This window comes from Bos javanicus, chromosome 1 (genome assembly GCF_032452875.1).
Source record: "Bos javanicus breed banteng chromosome 1, ARS-OSU_banteng_1.0, whole genome shotgun sequence".
NCBI lineage: Eukaryota > Metazoa > Chordata > Mammalia > Artiodactyla > Bovidae > Bos > Bos javanicus.
Window position 1 is genome coordinate 144,290,665 of NC_083868.1, and position 22,602 is coordinate 144,313,266.

The window sequence follows — 22,602 nt, forward strand, 5'->3', positions numbered from 1 at the left end:
TGTGTCCCCTCTGAAGACTTGAGGGGAGCCTCTTTCAGCTCCCAGAGCTCCTGGCTTCTGACCAAATCGTGTGGCCTCTCCTCTGCTCCTCTTTTCCTCGGGTCACCAATCACTTGACTCAGGGCCACCCTCCTCCAGCATGACCTCAACTGAGCTCAGTTATCCCAGTAGGGATGCTGCGTCCAAATGATGCCCCATTCCTGGTTCTGGCAGATGTGAATTTGGGGGACATGCTTTGCCTCAGGACAGGGTCTTCTACAAAAGCATGTGCTGCAGAAGTGCTCAGTGGCCCCTCTCCATCTCACAGAGGCCTCCAGTGACTTCTGTCCACACGGGGGTCCCCAGTCTGCCCCCGTCCTCTGAGCCCAGGGCGAAGGGACAAATGGTGTCAGAGTTAGAGGGGGTTCACCTTGTTGGTGACCCAGGGGGTGTAGGAAGATGTGGCTGGAATTAGGACCGAACAATTTCTAGTCTGGAGCATGCCGGGGGTTGTGTCAAAGCTATGAAGATTGTTCTGTACCTTTAATTGGGAGTTTTGCTGACTATTTATTCCCTCACCCCAGAAAAGGAAACTGAGTCAGAGAGGTTAAATGATGGGTTGAAAGTCACAAAGCAAGACTTGCGCCTCAGGACTTCCCTGGCGGTCCAGTGGTTAAGAACCTGCTTTTCAATGCAGGGGACATGGGTTTGATCCCTGGTCTGAGAACTAAGATCCCATGTGCTGTGGGGCAACTAAGCCTGTGCAACACAAATACGGAGCCCCGGAACTCTGGAGCTGGGGGACACTAGACAGAAGGCGCTGCACCGGGAGGAAAGATCCCACCTGCTGGGGCAACTGAAACCAGACAGAGCCAAAATAAATACATACATATAGGGGGAAGAAAGCCCTGGGCTGGATCGGGGTCAGCTCCTTTTGGGCTCCTGGTGCCAGAGTTCACCCTGACCTTCCCCTGGGCCTTAAGCGATGCTACCGACTCTTTAGCAGTGCTTTTACTCGGTGAAGTCCAGTCCACACAGCGAGGACGCGGGCAGGCTTTGGCTCCCTTCGCACCCGTGCGCCCCCACCCACCGCTTTTCTAGCAGGGCAGCTCCAGGTCCACCAGCTGAGCCTGGTGCTCCTCCTCCAGCCTGACCGCATCCGCCAGGGCTCAGGCCCTAGGCCCGGGTCCACGTGTGCACTGTGAGCTGTCCCGGGCGGCCACATGTACCGGCTGGCTCTGTGGATCCCCCTTGCCAGGCAGCACACAGCCCCACGCGACCCTCTCAGGGTGTCGCAGTACCTACATGTCCACGGCGGGGCCGCAGTCCGTAGTGAGCGAAAAGGAGCCCTCGGACACGGCCAAGACCAGCACGTGCCACTGGCCGTCCACCAGAGCCGGGCTGCGGAAGGACACGCGGGTCTGCCAGGCGCCTGCCCCGTCCTCGCTGAGGAAGAGGAAGTGCAGCTGGGTGGGCGAGTATCGCAGGCCCAGCAGCAGCGAGTCCCGCTCCTCTGCCACCACCGCCAGCAGGTACTCGTTCTTCTGCAAGAGAGGGGGCGGGTGAGGTGAGGGGCTGGGCAGGTGGTGGGCGGGGTAGGTGAGGGGGCGTGGCGGATGAAGGGGCAGGGCAGGTGAGGGGTTGGGGGCGGGCAAGCGAACGGCCAGGGTGGGTGAAGTGGCAGGTGAGGGGCAAGTGAAGTTGCGGGGCAGGTGAGGGGTGGCAGGGGCGGAGCAGGTGAGGGGGCGGAGCAGGCACGGGAGCAGGACAGGTGAAGGGGCAGGGGAGGGGAGCAGGTGAGAGCTGGGGCTCCAGACTGTAGTGCCTGAGGCAGTAACCAGAGTCTGTGATAAAACCAAACCAACCGCTGGGGTCCCTGAGGACAGCTACTGTCAGTGAAACAGAAAACTGCGTGTTGGCGAGGATGTGGGGAAATTGGAGGCCCTGTGCACTGTTGGTGGGGATGGAAAATGGAGTAGTGGTAATACTAATAAAAAACAGAAAGGAACGTTGGGGTACATGTGCCTTTTTGAACTGTGGATTTCTCAGTGTATATGCTCTCCAATTAAGAAATAAAAAAATAAAACAATAAGGAGACTCCTCAAAAAATTTATGTGGAATTACCATCTGACTTAGCAATTCCACTTTTGGCAGACACCCCAAAGGACTGAAAGCAGTGTCCGGAAGAGGCAATTGTACACCCCTGTTCTTACCTGTGTTACTCTCAAAAGTTAAAATGTCACAGCAACCAGTGTCCATCAATGAAGAAACGGATAAGTAAGGTGTGGTGCATTCATGCAATGAGATATTATTCAACCTTAAAAAGGAAGTTCTGACATCAACGTGGATAAACCTTGAGGACATTACGCTGGGTGATGTAAGCCAGTCACAGAAGGACGACTAGTGTAGAGTGCACTCATATGAGATGGCTGAAGGGGTCAGAGTCCGAGACAGAAAGTGGAGGGGGTACCAGGGGCTGGGGGTGTTGGGAGCTATTATTCAGTGTCGGTAGAGGTCCATTTTGGGGAGGATGAAAAAGGTTCTGGAGGTGGGCGGTGGTGATCACTGCACAACAGTGACTGTCCTTACTGCCACTGAACCACACACTTAAAAAGGGCTAGAAGGGAAATGCCACTTTACATGTATTTTTCCACAATTTTAAAAACCTCTCACAACCCGCATGATCACCATCTCCAAACACCAGCAACCCCAGCTGAGCATCACTTTCCAGCTTGAACCACAGAGAGACCATACATACTTGGCTGTTTGTTAATGCAACTTAGAGTCTGTTCATTTCTAGCCTAAAAATAAAGAAGGCTGAGTGCCAAAGAATTGATGCTTTCAAACTGTGGTGCTGGAGAAGACTCTTGAGAGTTCCTTGGACAGTGAGGAGATCAAACCAGTCAGTCCTAAAGGAAATCAGCCCTGAATATTCACAGGAAGGACTGATGCTGAAGCTGAAGCGCCAATACTTTGGCCACCTGATGCGAAGAGCCGACTCACTGGAAAAAGACCCTGGTGATGGGAAAGAATGAGGGCAAGAGGAGAAGGGGGTGACAGAGAATGAGATGCTTGGATGGCATCACCAACTCAACAGACATGAGTTTGAGCAAACTCTGGGAAACAGTGAAGGATAGGGAAGCCTGGCATGCTGCAGGCCATGGAGTCACAAAGAGTCAGACACAACTTAATGACTGAACAACAATTTCTAGCCTAATATCACAAAAAGGTAAAGAACTGAAAATGATTAAATCTGCATGCTAAGCAGATATGTAAAATATAGAATATAATCTTTTAGCAAGTCTTTGGCCATGTGAAAGTGTGAGTGAAATTTCAAGCAAGTATTACACTAAAACAGAAAGCCTTCATGGTCCTCAAGTTTAACAGCTAATTTACTAACATCCATGTGAACAGTTTGGGTCACTTGGCCTCTGCCCACTCCGGCACCAAGGGAACACTTGTGGCCCCTGTGCTTATCTTCCTGTAGAAGGTATCTCCAGAAGCCACCTCTCAGGAGTGTGTGCCTGAGGGCACAGTGGGACAAAATGCTCACGGTGGTGGTTGGGGCAAGGCAGGGGTTGGGAAAGACGCTGACGTCACAGCAAGCGAATCCGGGCTGGACAGGCACCTTCACTCCCCCCACGTTCACCTCCCAGGACCACAGGACCTGAGCAACCTGGTCCTTCCCAGCGAGGGCAGGAGCACCACCCAGTGTGCCTGCCCAGAGGAGTCAGGCCACTGCCCTTCCAGTGGCTTGTCACTCACCCCCTAGAAATACTTGTAGCTGGAGAAGACCAGTATCTGGTCAAAACCCTGGGTTTACCCTCAGTGAAGGTGAGATGAACAGAGCAGATCAGGTGATGAACTGAGTTTATTTATCCCAGTGCCCAAGGGGGTGCACCCAAGGTTGGAAGTCAAGGCCAAGTGACCCAGACATAAGACCTGGAGGGGTAGGGGGGCAATGACCCAGAGACAGCTGGAGGCGATTCCTGGGAGGCAGGAGCCCTGGGAGCCGTGAGCTTGGGGTTCCTGGGGCAGGAGTGAGAGGCCAGTCAGTCAGGACAGTGGAGACATTGGGGATCCTGTCCTGAGTGAGGGCAGCCACCCAGCTCAGGTGAGGACAGAGGGAGGGTGGGAGGACCGAGTCACAGGTGGGACCTGAGGCTGGCTGGCCCACAAGTGATGTGCCAGGTCAGCAGCAGGGCTCTGGGGCTGAGACGGGGACACAGCAGGCTGGGCGGGAGCATGTAGGCTGGCAGAGGAGGGACACAGAGGAGGCCGGGCGGCAGCAGCTTGGCTGGCAGGAGGAAATGGGCACGTAGCAGGCGGGGCGGCACACAGGGCGGCAGAGGAGGGACACTGAGGAGGAGGGTCTGCAGTAGGATGAGGGGGCTGAGCAAGGGGAGGCCTCACAGCACACGGGCCTGCAGCAGACAGGGGTGCAGCAGACCGGCCTGCAGCAGACAGGGGTGCAGCAGACGGGCCTGCAGCAGACAGGGGTGCAGCAGACAGGTGTATAGCAGACAGGCCTGCAGCAGACAGGGGTGCAGCAGACGGGCTCACAGCAGGCCTGCTGGCAGGGGGAGGAGGTGCAGCAGGAGGGCTGGCAGCTAGACTGCTGGCAGCACGAGGCCAGGCAGGAGCTGCTGCAGGCTGGCTGGCAGCAAGGGCGGGACTTGCAGCTCACTGGGGCGCAGAGGAGGGTCAGGCGGGGGGCTGGGGTGCAGCAGCTGGGGGCACAGCAGGGGGGCTCACAGCAGCTCTCTGGACAGTCATACATCAGGTCGCTGGAGCAGACAGACAGGGTGGAGGCTGCCATGGTGGAGACGGTGGGGTTGGAGGAGGGTTTGAGTGTGTGTGAGTGTAGAGCTGTGTGTGTGAGGTGCTTGGGATGCAGGGCTTTTATACCTGGCCCCTGGCTTGTGTTGTCCCCACAGGAGACTCCCAGGCCCTCCCTTCCTTGTTGGGGTTGAGAGCTGGCTGCAGAAGCCCCTCATTAGTGCTGGCGTAGTTTCCACAATTGTTTTCACTCATTAAACCCGTGAGCATAAATATACTGCATAAATGTTGCAGGATGTTTTTCCATTTCTCCTTTGTTTGGCTCCAGAAAAGATATAGAAAATATCTGAGGTAAGATCCTAAAGGAAATCAACCCTGAATATTCACTGGAAGGACTGATGCTGAAGCTGAAGCTCCAATCCTTTGGCCACTGATTCAAAGAGCTGACTCATTAGAAAAGATCCTGATGCTGGGCAAGATTAAAGCAGGAGGAGAAGGGGACAACAGCGGACAAGTTGGTTAGATGGCAACATTGATTCAATGGACGTGAGTCTGAGCAAGCTCTGGGAGATGGTGAAGGACAGGGAAGCCTGTTGTTCTGTAGTCCATGGGGTCACGAAGAATGGGACACGACTGAGCAACTGAAAAACAGGAACAATGCTGGGTGAAGGAAGGAAGGAAGGAAGTTTCCTCAGTAAGGAAGTTTCCGCAAATAGATGAGGCAGCCCAGGCACAGAGACGTTAAGCAACCATCTCCAGGTCACACAGCCCAAAGTATTGAGAAGGTAACAGGCAGGAAGGCCAGGGGTCTCCAAATGGAGGAAATAGGCTGCAAGTGTCAGACATTTTTCTCTCTCTCAAGCGGCAGGAGGAAACAAACTAGTGATATTTTTTCCTTCTCTATACAAATTTGAAAGGAGGTTTCTCTTAAAATACTGTGTTGCCATAATGACACCTGGTTTCACCTGAAGTTAACTATTCTCAAACCTTGAGTTAACCAATGCATTTTTCTTATGGAAATGTTTGTCTTAAGCTATGTTAATGTGCTATGCATTTACCCCAGACTCTGTCTTCAAGTCGGTTCTGCCTAATGGCTCAGAACCTACTTGACAAAACAGTATGTTATACTCAGATATTGTTCCCCTAATCTATGTAAACGAAACTATTTGTATGGTAATCTGCCCTTCTACAAGATTTAAGTCAATCGTTTTATGGCCCGGGATGAATCATCTGGTGCCAAGATTATCCCAAAATGCATCTTATGGATGAGGGGCCTGGTGCCATTCTAAGTTTAAAGACATTCCTTTCTTTCATTAACAGACTGCTAGTGACTATATAACATCCAGCTGAAGACTAGCAGGGGGGTACTTTTTCTGCCCCCTTCTGATGCCTATGTCAGAAGCTTTCTCTATCTCCTTTATACTTTAATAAAACTTAATTACGCAAAGCTCTGAGCAATCAAGCCTCATCTCTGGCCCTGGATTGAATTCTTCTCCTCCGGAGGCCAAGAATCCCGGCGTCTTTTCGTTCAGCAACAACCTTTCATCGTCAGGACTGGGACTGGAAGCCAACCGTCTGTGTATAGGATCGAGGTTCTTACCCAGGCCTTCCCCCAGGCCAACTTCAGTGCTACTCGCAGAAGGAAGCACGTGTCCAGGGAAGCTTAGCACCAGGCAGCTGAGCTGAAAATTTACAACAGAGGCGGGAAGCAGCAAAATTACCACCACAGAAAATCAACTCTGTGGTTTCCAGCACACTGCTAGTTCCTCCAAACTACAGAGGTAAAGTATGCGTGTTTGCTCAGGGGCTCAGTCGTGTCCATCTCTTTTTGACCCCATGGACAGTAGCCCGCCAGGTTCCTCTGTCTATGGCATTCTCCAGGCAAGAATACTGGGGTGAGGTGCCACTTCTTACTCCAACAGAGGTAAAGCATAAATCCCCAAATATGATGAGAGAAAATGTAATAAACAGACCATGTGTTTCACTGACACCAAACATGATCGCACAGTTGCTAACAAGGAAGAAGGAAGAGCTAGGATAGAACAGTAAAGACAGGACTGAACACGAACCACTCTGAGCTGAGCGAACCAAGGTGCGTGTGTTTGGACTGGAAGGGCCTCATGAATTCAAGAGCATTGGAGTTTTAGAGCCCACCCTAGTCATACATTGGCAGAACTGAATGAAGGGCAGCTCCATCTCCAGGCAGGAAGAAACGGCCAACAGTCTGGAAATGAACCCTGACCGGTCGGACCCCATACCTCTCCCACCAAACAGTGAGAGACACAGAGCTCTGGGGGAACACTGGGGACTAAGACTGATTTTTTTCTTTTTTCAAATTATTACAGCATTCTCCTGCACTGGCAGGCCAAGTCTTTACCAGTAGTGCCACCTGGGAAGCCCCTTATATATTCCTCAAGTAAAGAGAACAGCAGTGTGTTTTCACATAAGCAAGAGCTTGGAAAACACTCTACTCATGTTTCCCTATTGGAGAAATATTTAAAGAAACAAGACCAACAATGGGACTCCCCTGGAGGTCCAGTGGTTAAGGATCCACCCTCCAATGCATGGGGTGTGGGTTCAGTCCCTGGTCAGGAGGCCAAGATCCCACACGCCCCTCAGCCAGAAAAACTGAAACACAGAAAAGAAGCAATGTGGTAAAAAATTCAATAAAGACTTTAAAAATGGTCCATGTTAAAAAAGTCTTAAACACAAAAACAGAAAGAAAGAAGACAAACGGCCCAAGTGATGTCACATACAGGAGCACATGGGGAATTAGGCAGGTGTAGGTGCAAAGAATTGATGCTTTTGAACTGTGGTGTTGGAGAAGACTCTTGAGAGTCCCTTGGACTGCAAGGAGATCCAACCAGTCCATTCTAAAGATCAGTCCTGGCTGTTCTTTGGAAGGACTGATGCTAAAGCTGAAACTCCAATACTTTGGGCACCTCATGCGAAGAGTTGACTCATTGGAAAAGACTCTGATGCTGGGAGGGATTGGGGGCAGGAGGAGAAGGGGACAACAGAGAATGAGATGGCTGGATGGCATCACCGACTAGATGGTCGTTAGTTTGAGTGAACTCCGAGAGTTGGTGATGGACAGGGAGGCCTGGTGTGCTGCGATTCATGGGGTTGCAAAAAGTTGGACAGGACTGAGCGACTGAACTGAACTGAAGTGAACTGAGGTGAGAAGAAAAGGAAGAAAAGTCTAAACAGAGTTTAGGCCTTAGGGTTCTGTTGGTACATACAGTGTCTGACCCTTCTCAGGCAGTGACCCTGGTGAGTTCTGATACTTTATTAATATCAAGTGTATTGAAACACTAAGCTTTTGGATTGTTGTTGTTGTTCAGTCACTAAGCTAAGTCCAATTCTTTGTGACCCTATGGACTGCAGCACGCCAGGCTCCTCTGTCCTCCACTGTCTCCTAGAGTTTGCTCAAATTCATACCCACTGAGTCGATGATGCTATCTAAGCATCTCACCCTCTGCCTCTCTCTATTCCATTTGCTATCAATCTTCCCAACATTAGAGTCTTTTCTAATGAGTCAGCTCTTCCCATCAGGTGGCCACAGTATTGGAGCTTCAGCTTTAGCATCAGTCCTTCCAATGAATAGTCAGGCTTGATCTCCTTGCTGTCCAAGGGACTCTCAAGAATCTTTTCCAACACCACAGTTCAAAAGCATCAATTCTTTGGTGCCCAGCCTTCTTTATGGTCCAACTCTCACATACGTACATGACCACTGGAAAAACGACAGCTTAACTAGACAGAGCTTTGTTGGCAAAGTAATGTCGCAGCTTCTTAATATGCTGTCTAGGTTGGTCATAGCTTTTCTTCTAAGGAGCAAGCATCTTTTAATTTCATGGCTGCAGTCACCATCTGCAGTGATTTTGGAGCCCCCAGAAATAAAGTCTGTCACTGTTTCCATTGTTTCCCCATATATTTCCCATGAAATGATGGGACCAGATGCCATGATCTTCGTTTTTTGAATGCTGAGTTTCATGTCAGCTTTTTCACTCTCCTCTTTCACCCTCATCAAGAGGCTCTTTAGTTTCTCTTCACTTTCTGCCATAAGGGTGGTATCATCTGCATAGCTGAGTTTGTTGATATTTCTCCTAGCCATCTTGATTCCAGCTTATACTTCATCCTGCCTGGCATTTTGCATGATGTACTCTGCATATAAGCTAAATAAGCAGCATGAAAATATACAGCCTTGATACTCCTTTCCCAATTTGGAACCAGTCCACTGTTACATATCCAGTTTTAATGGTGGCTCTTGACCCACATACATGTTTCTCAGGAAACAGGTAGGGTGGTCTGGTATTCCCATCTTTTTAAACATTTTGCATATATTGGGTTAATAAAATGTAATTAAATAAACTCTACCTGTCTTTTTTCACTTTTAAATGTGGCTATTATAACAGTTGGGCTTCCCCTGTGGCTCAGCAGTAAAGTATTTGCCTGCCAGCAGGAACTGCAAAAGACAGAGATTTGACCTCTGGGTCAGGAAGAGCCCCTGGAGGAGGGCATAAAAACCCACTCCTGTACTCTTGCCTGGAGAAGCTCATGGACAGAAGAGTCAGGCAGGTTACAGCCCATAAGGTCATAAAGAATCAGACATGCTTGAAGCAACTCAGCACACATGCATGCGTATTATAAGAGGTACAGTTACATATGAGGCCCCTAGTCAAGGCCCTTCACACTGCCCCGCAGGTGCCTACCCAGCACTGTCCTAAAGGGCCAGGGTATGTCCCTCCTCCCTGTATTTCCCCAGAGGGATAGCTGCCTTAATACTTCAATTCCTGAGGGCATCGCCCAGCAAGCACCTGTCATTTCCAAATAGCCCATCCCCCTTGGCTGTTGGTCCCTGTGATGGATAGTTTCAAGTGTCAACTGACCAGGCCATGGTGCCCAGTTGTCTGGGTAAACATGTCTGGATCATGACACAGTTGCTTCTTAGATGAGAACAATACTGAAATCAGTGGACTAGGAGTAAAACAGATTGCCCTACAAAATGTGGGTGGGCTACACCCAAGCAGTGAAGACGGTGACAACAGACTGAGGTCCCCCAAGGAGAAAGAGATTCTACCAGCTGGTCCTCTGTAGCTGCAACACCGACTCTTCCCTGGAAGCTCACCCTGTAGATTTGGGTCTGGCCCGCCTCCAAACTGTGTGAGCTAGCTCCTCAACATCAATCTCTGCATACGTGCACATGTCTTATGGGTTCTTTCTCTGGAGAACCCTGACTCACACAGGCTCCCAACATCACTGCATGTGGCTCTCACCATCCAGACCTTCGCACACAGAGGGAAGCACTCACACTCCTGTCCAGGGCACTAGGGAACGGCTGGCACCAGCCTGTCTGAAGCTGTTTCTGGAGTAAGCTTTACGTATTCAAGGCAGATGTTTACTAAACGGGGTCTCCTTTGTCCCTAGGGAAGCCCCATGTTTCCAGTGTGCATGCTTTGGGGCCTGGACATATGCCCCACTGCCACCCCATCACTCACTTCATGCAGGGGTCTACTGTTGAGCAGGATATTCTGGACTGGAGGCTGCAGTTGAATTATGGCCTCAGGACACCCTGGCAGAGAGTAGCAGGGTGTATTTAGCCATGCCTGATGATGTTACTGTCCTGGATACAACTCAAGGCCAGGTTTCTAAACCAGCCCAGACCACTGCCAACAACAAAGGTCTTTCCCAGAGTTTGAAGAGATATGCACTCAAGGCACAGAGATGACATGACAATGTCTTTATTTGTTAACAGGCAGACCCCTCACCTAGGTCAGGACAAAATCCATGACCAACAAGGATGGAGAGCAGCATGCTGGCTGACACTCAGGGCCTGGAGGGAACTAGGAGCCAGCCCAGGCGGCTCACAGGAAACTCTGGGGCAGAAGGAGACCCCAGACTGGCCTAAGGCTACAGAAATTTCAGGTGAAAGTCAGCATTGGCCCTGGAAGGAGTTGGCAATGTGCCAGGTCAGCAACAGGGCTCTGGGGCTGAGGTTGGGATGCAGCAAGCAGGGCGGGAGCACGCGGGCCGGCAGAGCAGGGACACGCTGGAGGCCGGGCGGCAGCAGCTGGGCTGGCAGGAGGAGGTGGGCACAAAGCAGGCTGGGCGGCACACAGGACGGCAGAGAAGGGACACGGAGGAGGAGGGTCTGCAACTGACCGAGGAGCAGGGGTTGAGCTGGCAGCACAAGGAGGCTGAGCAAGGGGAGGACTCACAGCACACGGGCCTGCAGCAGACAGGTGTGCAGCAGACGGGCCTGCAGCAGACAGGCCTGCAGCAGACAGGTGTGCAGCAGACTGGCCTGCAGCAGACAGGTGTGCAGCAGACAGGCCTGCAGCAGAGAGGTGTGCAGCAGATGGGCCTGCAGCAGACAGGTGTGCAGCAGACAGGCCTGCAGCAGATGGGCTCACAGCTGGCCTGCTGGCAAGGGGAGGAGGTGCAGCAGGAGGGCTGGCAGCTAGACTGCTGGCAGCACAAGTCTGTGCAGGAGCTGCTGCAGGCTGGCTGGCAGCAGGGGCTGGACTCGCTGCTCACTGGGGCACAGAGGAGGGTCAGGCGGGGGGCCGGGGCACAGCAGCTGGGGGCACAGCAGGGGGGCTCACAGCAGCTCTCTGGACAGTCGTCCACCTGCCAGGAGGAGCCAGTGCAGGAGTCACAGGACCCAGGCAGGCAGACCCGGTTGCTGTAGCTCAGGTCACTGGAGCAGACAGACAAGGCAGAGGAAGCCATGGTGGAGGTGGTGGGCCTGGAGGAGGGTGAGGATGTGAGTGTGTGTGAGTGAGTGAGTGAGTGTGTGAGTGCTGCTCAGGGCTGTGGGCCTTTTATACCCCGTCCAGGTGTGTGTTGGGCCAGCTTAAGGCTCCCTGAGGCTTCCCTTTCCTTGTTGGTGTTTTGAGCCCCTATTACTTCTTGTTTATTTACACAAGAGTTTGCTGCTTGTAAAATGCATGTCCTGGTTGAGGGCTGGATCACCCCTGAGCTGTGTGAGGTTCTCTAAGCAAACACAGGATTAAATCTAGGGTCCCAGAGCCCCACCCGTGTGTGCCTGCAGGCTCTCGCCTCCCACCTGGCTCCATGGCTCTGCAGGGGAGTGGCTGTGAACCCCTGTCTCAGAGACTTGGTATCGCAGAGCTCAAAGCTGGGACAGTGCTGTCACCTGCTGTAGGACATCCCTCTCAAGAACCAGGGCTGAACAGTGGACAGACCAGCCAAAGGGAGAAGGAGTGAGTGAGAAGAACCAAGACATGTCTCAAGCACAGCGCAGGATGGAGGGAAGGTCCAGCTGCGTCAGACGAGGTTTCCAAGGACAGAATGTGCACAGCGAAGGGAGAAACAGAACATTTTCCAGAGAGAAGGGAAAGAAACATGGTGCTTCAGATTGGAACTTTGACTGAACTAGGACAAGATGAATGGAAAACAGTGCATATCTGACACACTGGTGAAATGTCTGACGCCAAATACGAGGAAACAGCCTAAAAGCTTCCAGAGAGTTTGGCATCTGACTTCGCTCAGCCAATCAACATATCTGAAGACAGTGCAACCAACTCTTGAAAGTCTGAGGAAATGGATTATCAGGCGGATGGAGATTAGAGCATTTTGGATAAGACAGCTATTCTGAAAAGAAGCCACTCGTATAGTTTCTACAAAAACCACCTTGAGAGTACATGGTCCAGAAAAAGAGCGAGCTCAAGGGCAGGCAGAATATAAGAAAGAATAATAAAGAACAACAAAGTCAGCAAAAAGCAGACAGAGGCAGCGGAGGTCCATCAGCTTGACCCTGTAGAAGCAAGTGCCTGATGGCTGCCCCGCACCTTGGCCTTTGACAGACTCTTTTCTGCGTGCAGTTCTCTGAGTTTGACAAATGCAGACATACTGCCACCAGACCATAGAGGCCCCCAAACTCCTGTCCCACTGGAATCAGCTCCTCCTTCGGTCCAAAGCCCCAGGCCAGTGCTAATTCAAAATCACTGCAGTTGTGACTTTTCTAGGAGGTCCTTGCCTACACTGGCATGGTATTGGTTTTTAATTCTAGCCTTTCTCATAGGTATGAAGGGGACTTTGTGGCAGTTTTAATTTGCACTTCCCTACTGAGTAATGATGCGGAGCTTCATTTTATATGCTTATTTGCCATCCCTGCATCTTCTTTGGTATTTCATCAAATCTTTACGCCCTTTTCTTTGTTAGTTTTTCTTGATGTTGGATTTTGAGTGTTCTTTATATATTTTGGATATAAGTACTTTAGTCAGATGTGTGATTTGCAAATATTTTCTCCAAGTCTATGGCTTGTGTTTTCATTCTTTAAGAGTGCCTTTTGATGAACAATACAATTTAATACTGATAAAGTCCAGGGTATTCCTTTTTTTCTTTTAGCGATCATGCTTTTGGTATTGAATCTAAGAACTCTGTCTAACCACAAGGTCACAAAGATTTTCTCCTATGTCTTCCTCTGCTGCTGCTGCTGCTGCTGCTAAGTCGCTTCAGTCGTGTCCGACTCTGTGCGACCCCATAGATGGCAGCCCACCAGGCTCCCCCGTCCCTGGGATTCTTTTCTGTATCATTCATCTGGGCCTGTACCTTTGCTAGCATTGGACTGTTTTGATTATTGGCACCCCACTCCAGTACCCTTGCCTGGAAAATCCCATGGACAGAGGAGCCTGGTGGGCTGCAGTCCATGGGGTCGCTAAGAGTCGGACACGACTGAGCGACTTCACTTTCACTTTTCACTTTCATGCACTGGAGAAGGAAATGGCAACCCACTCCAGTGTTCTTGCCTGGAGAATCCCAGGGACGGGGGAGCCTGGTGGGCTGCCGTCTATGGGGTCGCACAGAGTCAGACACGACTGAAGCGACTTAGCAGCAGCAGCAGCATGGTAAATACTAAAGTCAGATAGGATAAAACCTCCAACTTTCTTCCTCATTTTCAAATTTTGTGGCTCCTTGAGCTCCTTTGCCTTTCCAAATAATTTTAGGGTTAACTTATTGATACTAACAAAGAAATCCTATTTGTTATTGGAATTACTTTGAATCTATAGATCAATTTGGAGGTGATGTGTTGTGTTTAGTCGCTTAGTCGTGTCCCACTCTTCATGACCCCATGGACTGTAGCCCGCCAGGCTCCTCTGTCTACGGGGATTTTCCAGGCAAGAATACTGGAGTGGGTTGCCAAGCCCTCCTCCAGGCGATCTTTCCAAGCCAGGGATTCAACCCATACATCTCAGCCACCAGGGAAGCCCCGGTGTGGGTAGTCTGTCACTTCTCCAGGGGATCTTCCCAACCCAAGAATCAAATCTGGGTATCCTGCATTGCAGGCAGATCCTTTACCAGCTTGACAAAAGGAAAAATAAAAGGGATTTAAGTTGAAAAACGGAGAAGGCAATGGTAACCCACTCCAGTACTCTTGCCTGGAAACACCCATGGACGGAGGAGCCTGGTAGGCTGTAGCCCATGCAGTCGCTAAGAGTTGGGCACGACAGAGCGACTTCCCTTTCACTTTTCACTTTCATGCATTGGAGAAAGAAATGGCAACCCTCTCCAGTTTTTTTTTTTTTAACTTTACAATATTGTATTGGTTTTGTCATATATCAACATGAATCTGCCACAGGTATACACGTGTTCCCCATCCTGAACCCTCCCTGTACCATCCCTCTGGGTTGTCCCAGTGCACCAGACCCAAGCATCCAGTATCATGCATCGAACCTGGACTGGCGACTCATTTCATATATGATATTATACATGTTTCAATGCCATTGTCCCATATCATCCCACCCTCTCCCTCTCCCACAGAGTCCAAAAGACTGTTCTATACATCAGTGTCTCTTTTGCTGTCTCGGATACAGGGTTATTGTTACCATCTTTCTAAATTCCATATATATGCGTTAGTATACTGTATTGGTGTTTTTCTTTCTGGCTTACTTCACTCTGTATAATAGGCTCCAGTTTCATCCACCTCATTAGAACTGATTCAAATGTATTCTTTTTAATGGCTGAGTAATACTCCATTGTGTATATGAATGGATAAGAAAGCTGTGGTACATATACACACTCCAGTGTTCTTGCCTGGAGAATCCCAGAGATGGGGGAGCCTGGTGGGCTGCCATCTATGGGGTCGCACAGAGTCAGACATGACTGAAGTGACTTATCAGCATCAAGTGGAAAAAGAAGAAGTAAAATCATCCATTCACAGATGTTATATATACATAATCCTTATATGTACAAAATCCGAAAAATTCCATACCTACACACAAAACCATTACAACTAATATGTGAATTCAGCAAAACAGCAGGATACAAAGTCAATATACAAAAAATTAGTTGTATTTCTATAAACTAATAATGAATAACCCTAAAATGAAACTACAAAAATGATTCCATTTAGAATATCATCAAAAAAGTAAAATACTTAGGAGTTAATCAACGAGGTCAAAAACTTATCCAGTGAAAACTACAAATCATTGTTGAAAGAAATGAAAGAAGACATAAGTAAATGGAAAGACACCCCATATTTATGGATTCAAGCTTTAATATTGTTAAGATATCATTACTATCCAAACCAATCTATATATTTAATATAGTTGCTATCAACATCTTGATGACTTCTCACAGAAATAAAAAAAAACTCATTCCAAAATTCATATGGAATCTTAAGGGACCTTGAATAACCAAAAAAAAAAAAAAAAATCCTGAAGAAGAACAAAGCCAGAGGAATCATACTCCCTGATTTCAAAGCTCACTACAAAGCGACAGTAATCAAATAGAGTGGTACTGGCACAAAGTCAGACATAGAGATCAATGGAAGAGAATACAGGATCCAAAAACAAACCCTCACACGTTAGGTCAAACCATCTTTGACAAGGGCATTAAGTCCATTCACTGGAGAAAAGACAGTCTTTTCAACAAATGGTTCTAGGGAAATTGGATATTCACATGCATAAGAATGAAGTTAGATCCATACCTAATGTCATACACAAAATTAACTCAAAGTGGATCCTCAATCTAAATGTAAGATCTGTAACTATAAAACTCTTTGAAGAAAAAAATAGGACAAAACTTCACAACCTTGAATTTGGCAGTCATTTCCTGGATATGACACCAATCACACAGCAGCATAAGAAAATATAAAAACTGGACTTTATGAAAATTTTAAATATTTTTCATCAAAATGTAGTATCAACAGAGAACAAAGGTAACCCAAAGAAATATGAGGAAATATTTGAAAATCATATATCTGATAAGAGATTGATATCCAGAAAATATAGAGAACTCCTAAAACTCAATAACAACCACAACAAAAAACCTAACTCAAAAATGAGCAAAGACCACGAATAGACATTTTTCCAAAGAAGATATACAAATGGCCAATAAGCACATGAAAATATACTCAATAGAACTAATCATTAGAGAAATGCAAATCAAAACTACAGTGAGGTACCACCTTATACCTCTTAGTATAATGACCATTTATTTTAAAAAACAACATAAATACTGGTGAGACTGTGAAGAAACTGGAACGCTTGTACACTGTTGGTGGGAACATGAACTGGTACATCTACGTGGAAATCAGTATGATGGTTCTTCAAAATTAAAAGTAGAATTACTGTATGATCCAGTATTTCTACTAGGTCCATGCTGAAAAGAATTGAAAGCTGAATCTTGAAGAGCTATTTGTAAAATCACATTCACAGAAGCATTTTTCACAATAGCTGAAAAGTGGAAGCCATTCAGGTGTTCACTGATGGATGAATGGATAAGCAAAATGAGGTATACCCATAGAATGGAATATTATTCACCCGTTAACAGGAAGTAAATCCGGCACTTATGGACAAAGCATGAGGACATTATGGTAAGATAAATAAGCCAGTCACAAAAAGACAAACACTTTGGGATTTCACTTACACGAAGTACTTTAGAGACAAAAAGTAGAATGATGCTTTCCAGGAGCTGTGAGAAAGGAAGTATGGGAATTGTTGTTTAATGTGTATAGAGTTTGTTTTGCAAGATAAAGAGTTCCAAGTATGGACAGTGGTGATGGTTACACATGGTTATGAATGTACTTAATACCACTGAACTGTACACTTTAAAGTGGTTAAGGTTGTAAACTTTGTGTTATGAATATTTTCCCTCAATAAAAAAAATAGAAAAAGGCTATAAGGCATGAAGGAACATGAAGGAAACGTAAGTGCACAGTCCTAAGTGAAAGAAGCCAATCTGAAAAGTTTCCACTCCTGATGGTTCCAAGGATATGACATTCTGGAAAAGACAAAACTATGGAGTCGGTAAAAAGATCAGTGGTTGCCAGGGTTAGCAGGGAAGAAGAGATGAACGGATGGAGCACAGAGGATTTTTAGGGCAGGGAAACTATTCCGTAATGCTCCACATGTGCTATAATACAGTTATCAAAACACATAGAACTTAGCAACAGCAAGGGTGAACTCTATGTAAACAATAGACTTTGGGTGATATTAACATGTCAGTGTAGGTTTATCCATTATAAGGAATGTAGCCCATTTGTAACAAATGCATCAAATCACAAGATACTGATGGTGGGGTAGGCTGCACCTGTGTGAGGGTGCGACTATATAGGAACTCTATACCTCCCACTCAGTTTTGCTCTGAACCTAAAACTACCCTAAAAAACAAGATATGTTAAGTTGATACAGGACAATTGAGGAGATCTGGGGTTTTTTAAGTGAATTTTGGTTATTTCTGCCTTCAAAGAATGAGTCCATATTACCTTAATTGCTTATTGTATTTCCTTTTAATATCTGGGGGTCTGTGCTAAGTTCTCCTCTTCCATTCCTACTATTTTCTCTCAGAATTGAGGCAAAATCCTTCGGAAGAGCCACCCCATGTCCTGAGACTTATGAATATTTCCAACAGGCTGGTGGGGGCAGGTCCATTTAAGGCTGTCTCTCATCTCTGCCAATCAGTCCAGCTAACTTTATGGGTTTTCCCAGGCTCAGCTTCACACCTGTTTGCTTATCATTTCTCAGGGGACACTTAAGGGAGGCCCTCCGTGGACAGGGGAGTTTCTCAGAACAGCTCTCTTCTCTCTGGCATCCTGACCCCGGACACTAGCTGCCCCACAACGCCCCCAATTCCCAGACCAGCTCTAAAACTGAGGGATCCATGGCACTCCACCTGGGTTTCTGGCCTGGGTCCTGGAAACATTCTCGAGGGGATGAGCTGGGCAGCTGTGAGACCCACTCAGTTTCTTTCCCCTCCCAGGTGGGCCTGTGCTGTCCTCCTCAAGTCCAGCATCTCAACCTCCTTGTGTCCGGACCTTGTTAGTTCTCTGGATCAGTCGGGGGGGAAGTTCATCCAGGCCCTCTCACCCCACACGGTTGGAGCAGCCCTCCCCCCTCCCACCACATTTCTGCTAAAAGTGCAGACCCCCTGGCTGACCAAAGGGGTGACCCCAGCCACCTAGAGGTTGTGTCACAGGGGTCCTTAGGTCACCTGCATCGAGCGGACTCAAGGGGCCAGTTCCATATGTTTCAAGTGGGCAGGAACAGTCCAGGGAGCCTGAGAAACCCCCAGACCATGACAGGTCTGCAGGGGACCAGCCACGGGCCAGGGCCTGAGCAGGCACTGACTTCCTGGAGAAGCAGGAGCCCCACATGGCGGCCCTACCCAGAGAGGTCAGGCCAATGCCCTTTGGGGTCTCAGTCACTTACTGCCGGGGCTTCCCCAGTAACTCAGACAGTAAAGAACCTGCCTGCAATGCAGGACATCCAGGTTCCAACCCTGAGTCAGGAAGATCCCCTGGAGAAGGGAATAGCAACCCACTCCAGTATTCTTGCCTGGAGAATTCCATGGACAGAGGAACCTGGTGGGCTACAGTCTATGGGGTCTCAGAGAGTTGGACATTTGTTAGTCTCAGGACTAACACACTCACTTCCTGACAGAAATGCTCTCGGCTGGAGGACACTAGTGTCAGGTCACAATCGTGTGCTTCCTTCCACCCCTGCACCCACCCAACAGAGAACCACATGAAGGGAGCAATCAGGTGATGACATGAGTTTATTTATCCAGGTGCCTGATGGGGTGCTGACTGGTTGGAAGTCAAGGCCAAGTGACCCAGCTAGAGGATCTGGAGGGGTAGGGGGGCAGGTGACCCAGAGACAGCTAGAGGCGACTCCTGGGAGGCAGAAGCCCCAGGGAGCCGTGAAGTCAGGGTTCCTGGGGCAGGAGTGAGAGGTCAGTCAGTCAGGACAGTGGAGACATCGGGGACCCTGTCCTGAGTGAGGGCAACCACCCAGCCTAGGTCAGGACAGAGGACCAAGTCATAGGTGGAACCTGAGCTCGGCTGGCTCTGTGGTGACATGCCAGGTCAGCAGCAGGGCTCCGGGGCTGAGGTTGGGATGCAGCAGGCCGGGCGTGAGCATGCGGGCCTGCAGAGGAGGGACACGGAGGAGGCCGGGCGGCAGCAGCTGGGCTGGCAGGAAGAATCGGGCACACAGCAGGCGGGGCGGCACACGGGGCGGCAGAGGAGGGACACAGAGGTGGAGGGTCTGCAGCAGGACGAGGGGGCTGAGCAGGGGGAGGCCTCACAGCACACGGGCCTGCAGCAGACAGGTGTGCAGCAGACAGGGGTGCAGCAGACGGGCCTGCAGCAGACAGGGGTGCAGCAGACGGGCTCACAGCAGGCCTGCTGGCAGGGGGAGGAAGTGCAGCAGGAGGGCTGGCAGCTTGACTGCTGGCAACATGAGGAAGTAGAACAGGGGGAGGCCTCACAGCAGACCGGCCTGCAGCAGACAGGTGTGCAGCAGACCGGCCTGCAGCAGACAGGTGTGCAGCAGACAGGTCTGCAGCAGACAGGTGTGCAGCAGACGGGCCTGCAGCAGACGGGCTCACAGCAGGCCTGCTGGCAGGGGGAGGAGCTGCTGCAGGCTGGCTGGCAGCAGGGGCTGGACTCACAGCTCACGGGGGCACAGAGGAGGGTCAGGCGGGCGGCCGGGGCACAGGAGCTGGGGGCACAGCAGGGGGGCTCGCAGCAGCTCTCTGGACAGTCATAGCTCAGGTCGCTGGAGCAGACAGACAGGGTGGAGGCTGCCATGGTGGAGGTGGTGGGGCTGGAGGAGGGTTTGAGTGTGTGTGAGTGTATGAGCTGTGTGTGTGAGGTGCTTGGGGATGCAGGGCTTTTATACCTGGCCCCTGGCTTGTGTTGTCCCCACAGGAGACTTCCAGGCCCTCCCTTCCTTGTTGGGGTTGAGACTGGCTGAAGGAGCCCCTCATTAGTGCTGGCATAGTTTCCACAATTGTTTTTACTCATTAACCTGTGAGCGTAAATATCCCATGTTGCAGGATGTTTTTCCATTTCTCCTTTGTTTGGCTCCAGAAAAGATATAGAAAATATCTAGGTAAGATCCTACATGAAATGAACCCTGAATATTCATTGGAAGGCCTGAGGCTGAAGCTGAAGCTCCAATCCTTTGGCCACTGATTCAAAGAGCTGACTCATTAGAAAAGACCCTGATGCCTGGCAAGATTAAAGCAGGAGGAGACAGGGACAATAGAGGACAAACTGGTTAGAGAGTCTCATTGACTCAATGGACATGAGTTTGTTCCTGCTGCTGGAGATGGTGAAGGACAGGGAAGCCTGCTGTCCTGTAGTCCATGGGCTCACGAACACGGGGACACGACTGAGCGACTGAACAACAGGAACAATGCTGAGTGAGGTTTAGAGGTGATCATCTCTCTAAATTGGTGAATTTAGATGTTGAGCTCTCCTCTGTTTGAGGTGCAGTACTTTTAATATTATTTTGAATTTTACGCATTTTTAAACTTAGGTGTAATATGACATGTGCACGTCTGTAAAATGCAAGTGGTCCAGAGGATGTGACGGTGCAACCAGGTGAGAGTCGTGTTCAGCAGGGGGTGGGGGGAGATCCTGGCACTCACCCCCAGCAGCTGCTCTGTCAGCAGGAAGTATGGTGAGAGGGACATCTAGTCCCCTGCAGCCCAGCCAGTGTGCCTGAGAGGAGTGTTAACAGAGCACGGTCATACGTGGAGTCTGTTAGGAGATTTCAGGGAGCAGCGCTCACAGGTGTCTGAGTCAGGGGCTGTTTTCATCAACCTTTCACCCAGACCCAACTGCTCACAGCACACCCTGTGCACCCCACACTTCTCAGCCGAGCAACCTGCCCCTGTGGCCAGAGTTTGCCTTCCTCAAGGGCGATGCCCTGAAAGACTCAGAGAGAGGGAGGGTCTCCTCCTGGAGAACCACGTGTGAGCCGCGGAGACTCGAGGACCCGAAGCAACACCCAGAAGTAAAGCTCAGGCAAGAGTTGGTTTTCCTTGTGGATACAAGAAGATGTGGTCCCAGGGAGCCTGGAACAGCAAGTCAGCAAGGGCTGACTCTGGGAAGACAGTGACATCTGGGCAGTGGTCATCACGGTGGCCCTGACCATGGCTGTGGGGTCAGATGACACTGTCTGAGCACCTGTTCTAGGCCAGGTGGTGAGCTGAATGCTCTACACCTGCCAAGTCACTTGATTTCACATCCACTGAGCAAGGAAGTTTCTGTAAGTAGGTGAGGAAGCCCAGGCACAGAGAAGTTAAGCAACCATGTCCAGGTCACACAGCCCAAAGTCTCAGGACTGGGACTGGAAGCCAGCCGTCTGTGTATAGGACCGAGGCTCTTAGCCAGGCCTTCCCCCAGGCCAACTTCAGTGCTACTCGCAGAAGGAAGCACGTGTCCAGGGAAGCTTAGCACCAGGCAGCTGAGCTGAAAATTTACAACAGAGGCAGGAAGCAGCAAAATTAACACCACAGAAAATCAACCCTGTGGTTTTCAGCACAAACACTGCTAGTTCCTCCACTCCACAGAGGTAAAGTATGCATGCTTGCTCAGGGGCTTAGTCGTGTCCGATTCTTTGTGACCCCATGGACTGTAGCCTGCCAGGTTCCTCTGTCTATGGCATTCTCCAGGCAAGAATATGGGGTGAGGTGCCACTTTTTACTCCAACAGAGTGTAGTGAAATTTGCTCAGTCGTGTCTGACTTTTTGTGACCCCATAGATTATACAGTCCAAGGAGTTCTCCAGGCCAGAATACTGGAGTGGGTAGCCTTTCCCTTCTCCAGGGGATCTTCCCAACCCAGGGATCCAACCCAGGTCTCCCGCACTGCAGGCGGATTCTTTAGCAGCTGAGCCACAAGGGAAGCCCAACAGAGGTAAAGCATAAATCCCTGACTATGATGAGAGAAAATGTAATAAACAGACCATGTGTTTCGCTGACACCAAACGTGATCGCTCAGTTGCTAACAAGGAAGAATGAAGAGCTAGGATAGAACAGTAAAGATAGGACTGAACATGAACCACTGTGAGCTGAGTGCACCAAGGTGGGTGCGTTTGGACTGGAAGGGCCTCATAAATTCAAGAGCATCAGATTTTTAGAGCCCACCATAAACATACATTCAGTCAGTTCAGTTGCTCAGTCATGTCCGACTGCGATCCCATGGACTTCAGCACGTCAGGCCTCCCTGTCCATCACCAACTCCTGGAGTTTACTTAAACTCATGTCCACTGAGTTAGTGATACCATCCAACCACCTCATGCTCTGTCATCCCCTTCTCCTCCTACCTTCAAACTTTCCCAGCATCAGGGTCTTTTCAAATGAGTCAGCTCTTCGCATCAGGTGGCCAAAGGATTGTAGTTTCAGTTTCGGCATCAGTCCTTCCCATGAACATTCAGGACTGATGTCCTTTAGGATGGACTGGTTAGATCTCTTGCAGTCCAAAGGACTCTCAAGAGTCTTCTCCAACACCACAGTTCCAAAGCATCAATTCTTCTGAGCTCAACTTTCTTTATGGTTCAACTCTCACATCCACCCACAACTACTG

At 49.6% G+C, this 22,602-nt stretch overlaps 4 protein-coding genes across 4 annotated transcripts in view; all 4 read right to left on the reverse strand.

Annotated features, from left to right (window-relative positions):
* The window catches only part of TSPEAR (thrombospondin type laminin G domain and EAR repeats), a 194,815-nt gene that overhangs the window by 23,872 nt on the left and 148,341 nt on the right, over positions 1-22,602 (reverse strand). The window contains exon 3 of the mRNA XM_061423393.1: positions 1,285-1,523. Coding sequence (XP_061279377.1) covers positions 1,285-1,523 — 239 coding nt within the window. The remainder of the gene's footprint in view (positions 1-1,284; positions 1,524-22,602) is intronic.
* Positions 3,305-6,553, reverse strand: LOC133251237 (keratin-associated protein 10-8-like). Its single transcript, XM_061423450.1, has one exon. The coding sequence runs from the start codon at positions 4,796-4,798 to the stop codon at positions 4,172-4,174; it is 627 nt and encodes a 208-aa protein (XP_061279434.1). The 5' UTR covers positions 4,799-6,553; the 3' UTR covers positions 3,305-4,171.
* On the reverse strand, positions 10,690-11,743 carry LOC133251227 (keratin-associated protein 10-8-like). Its single transcript, XM_061423421.1, has 2 exons — positions 11,018-11,743; positions 10,690-10,909 (listed from the first exon to the last, which is right to left on the reverse strand). The coding sequence occupies exons 1-2, from the start codon at positions 11,488-11,490 to the stop codon at positions 10,729-10,731; spliced, it is 654 nt and encodes a 217-aa protein (XP_061279405.1). The 5' UTR covers positions 11,491-11,743; the 3' UTR covers positions 10,690-10,728.
* Positions 18,659-19,949, reverse strand: LOC133251231 (keratin-associated protein 10-8-like). The gene is made up of 2 exons (XM_061423436.1): positions 19,607-19,949; positions 18,659-19,489 (listed from the first exon to the last, which is right to left on the reverse strand). Exons 1-2 carry the CDS (start codon positions 19,814-19,816, stop codon positions 19,091-19,093), a joined length of 609 nt encoding a protein of 202 aa, XP_061279420.1. The 5' UTR covers positions 19,817-19,949; the 3' UTR covers positions 18,659-19,090.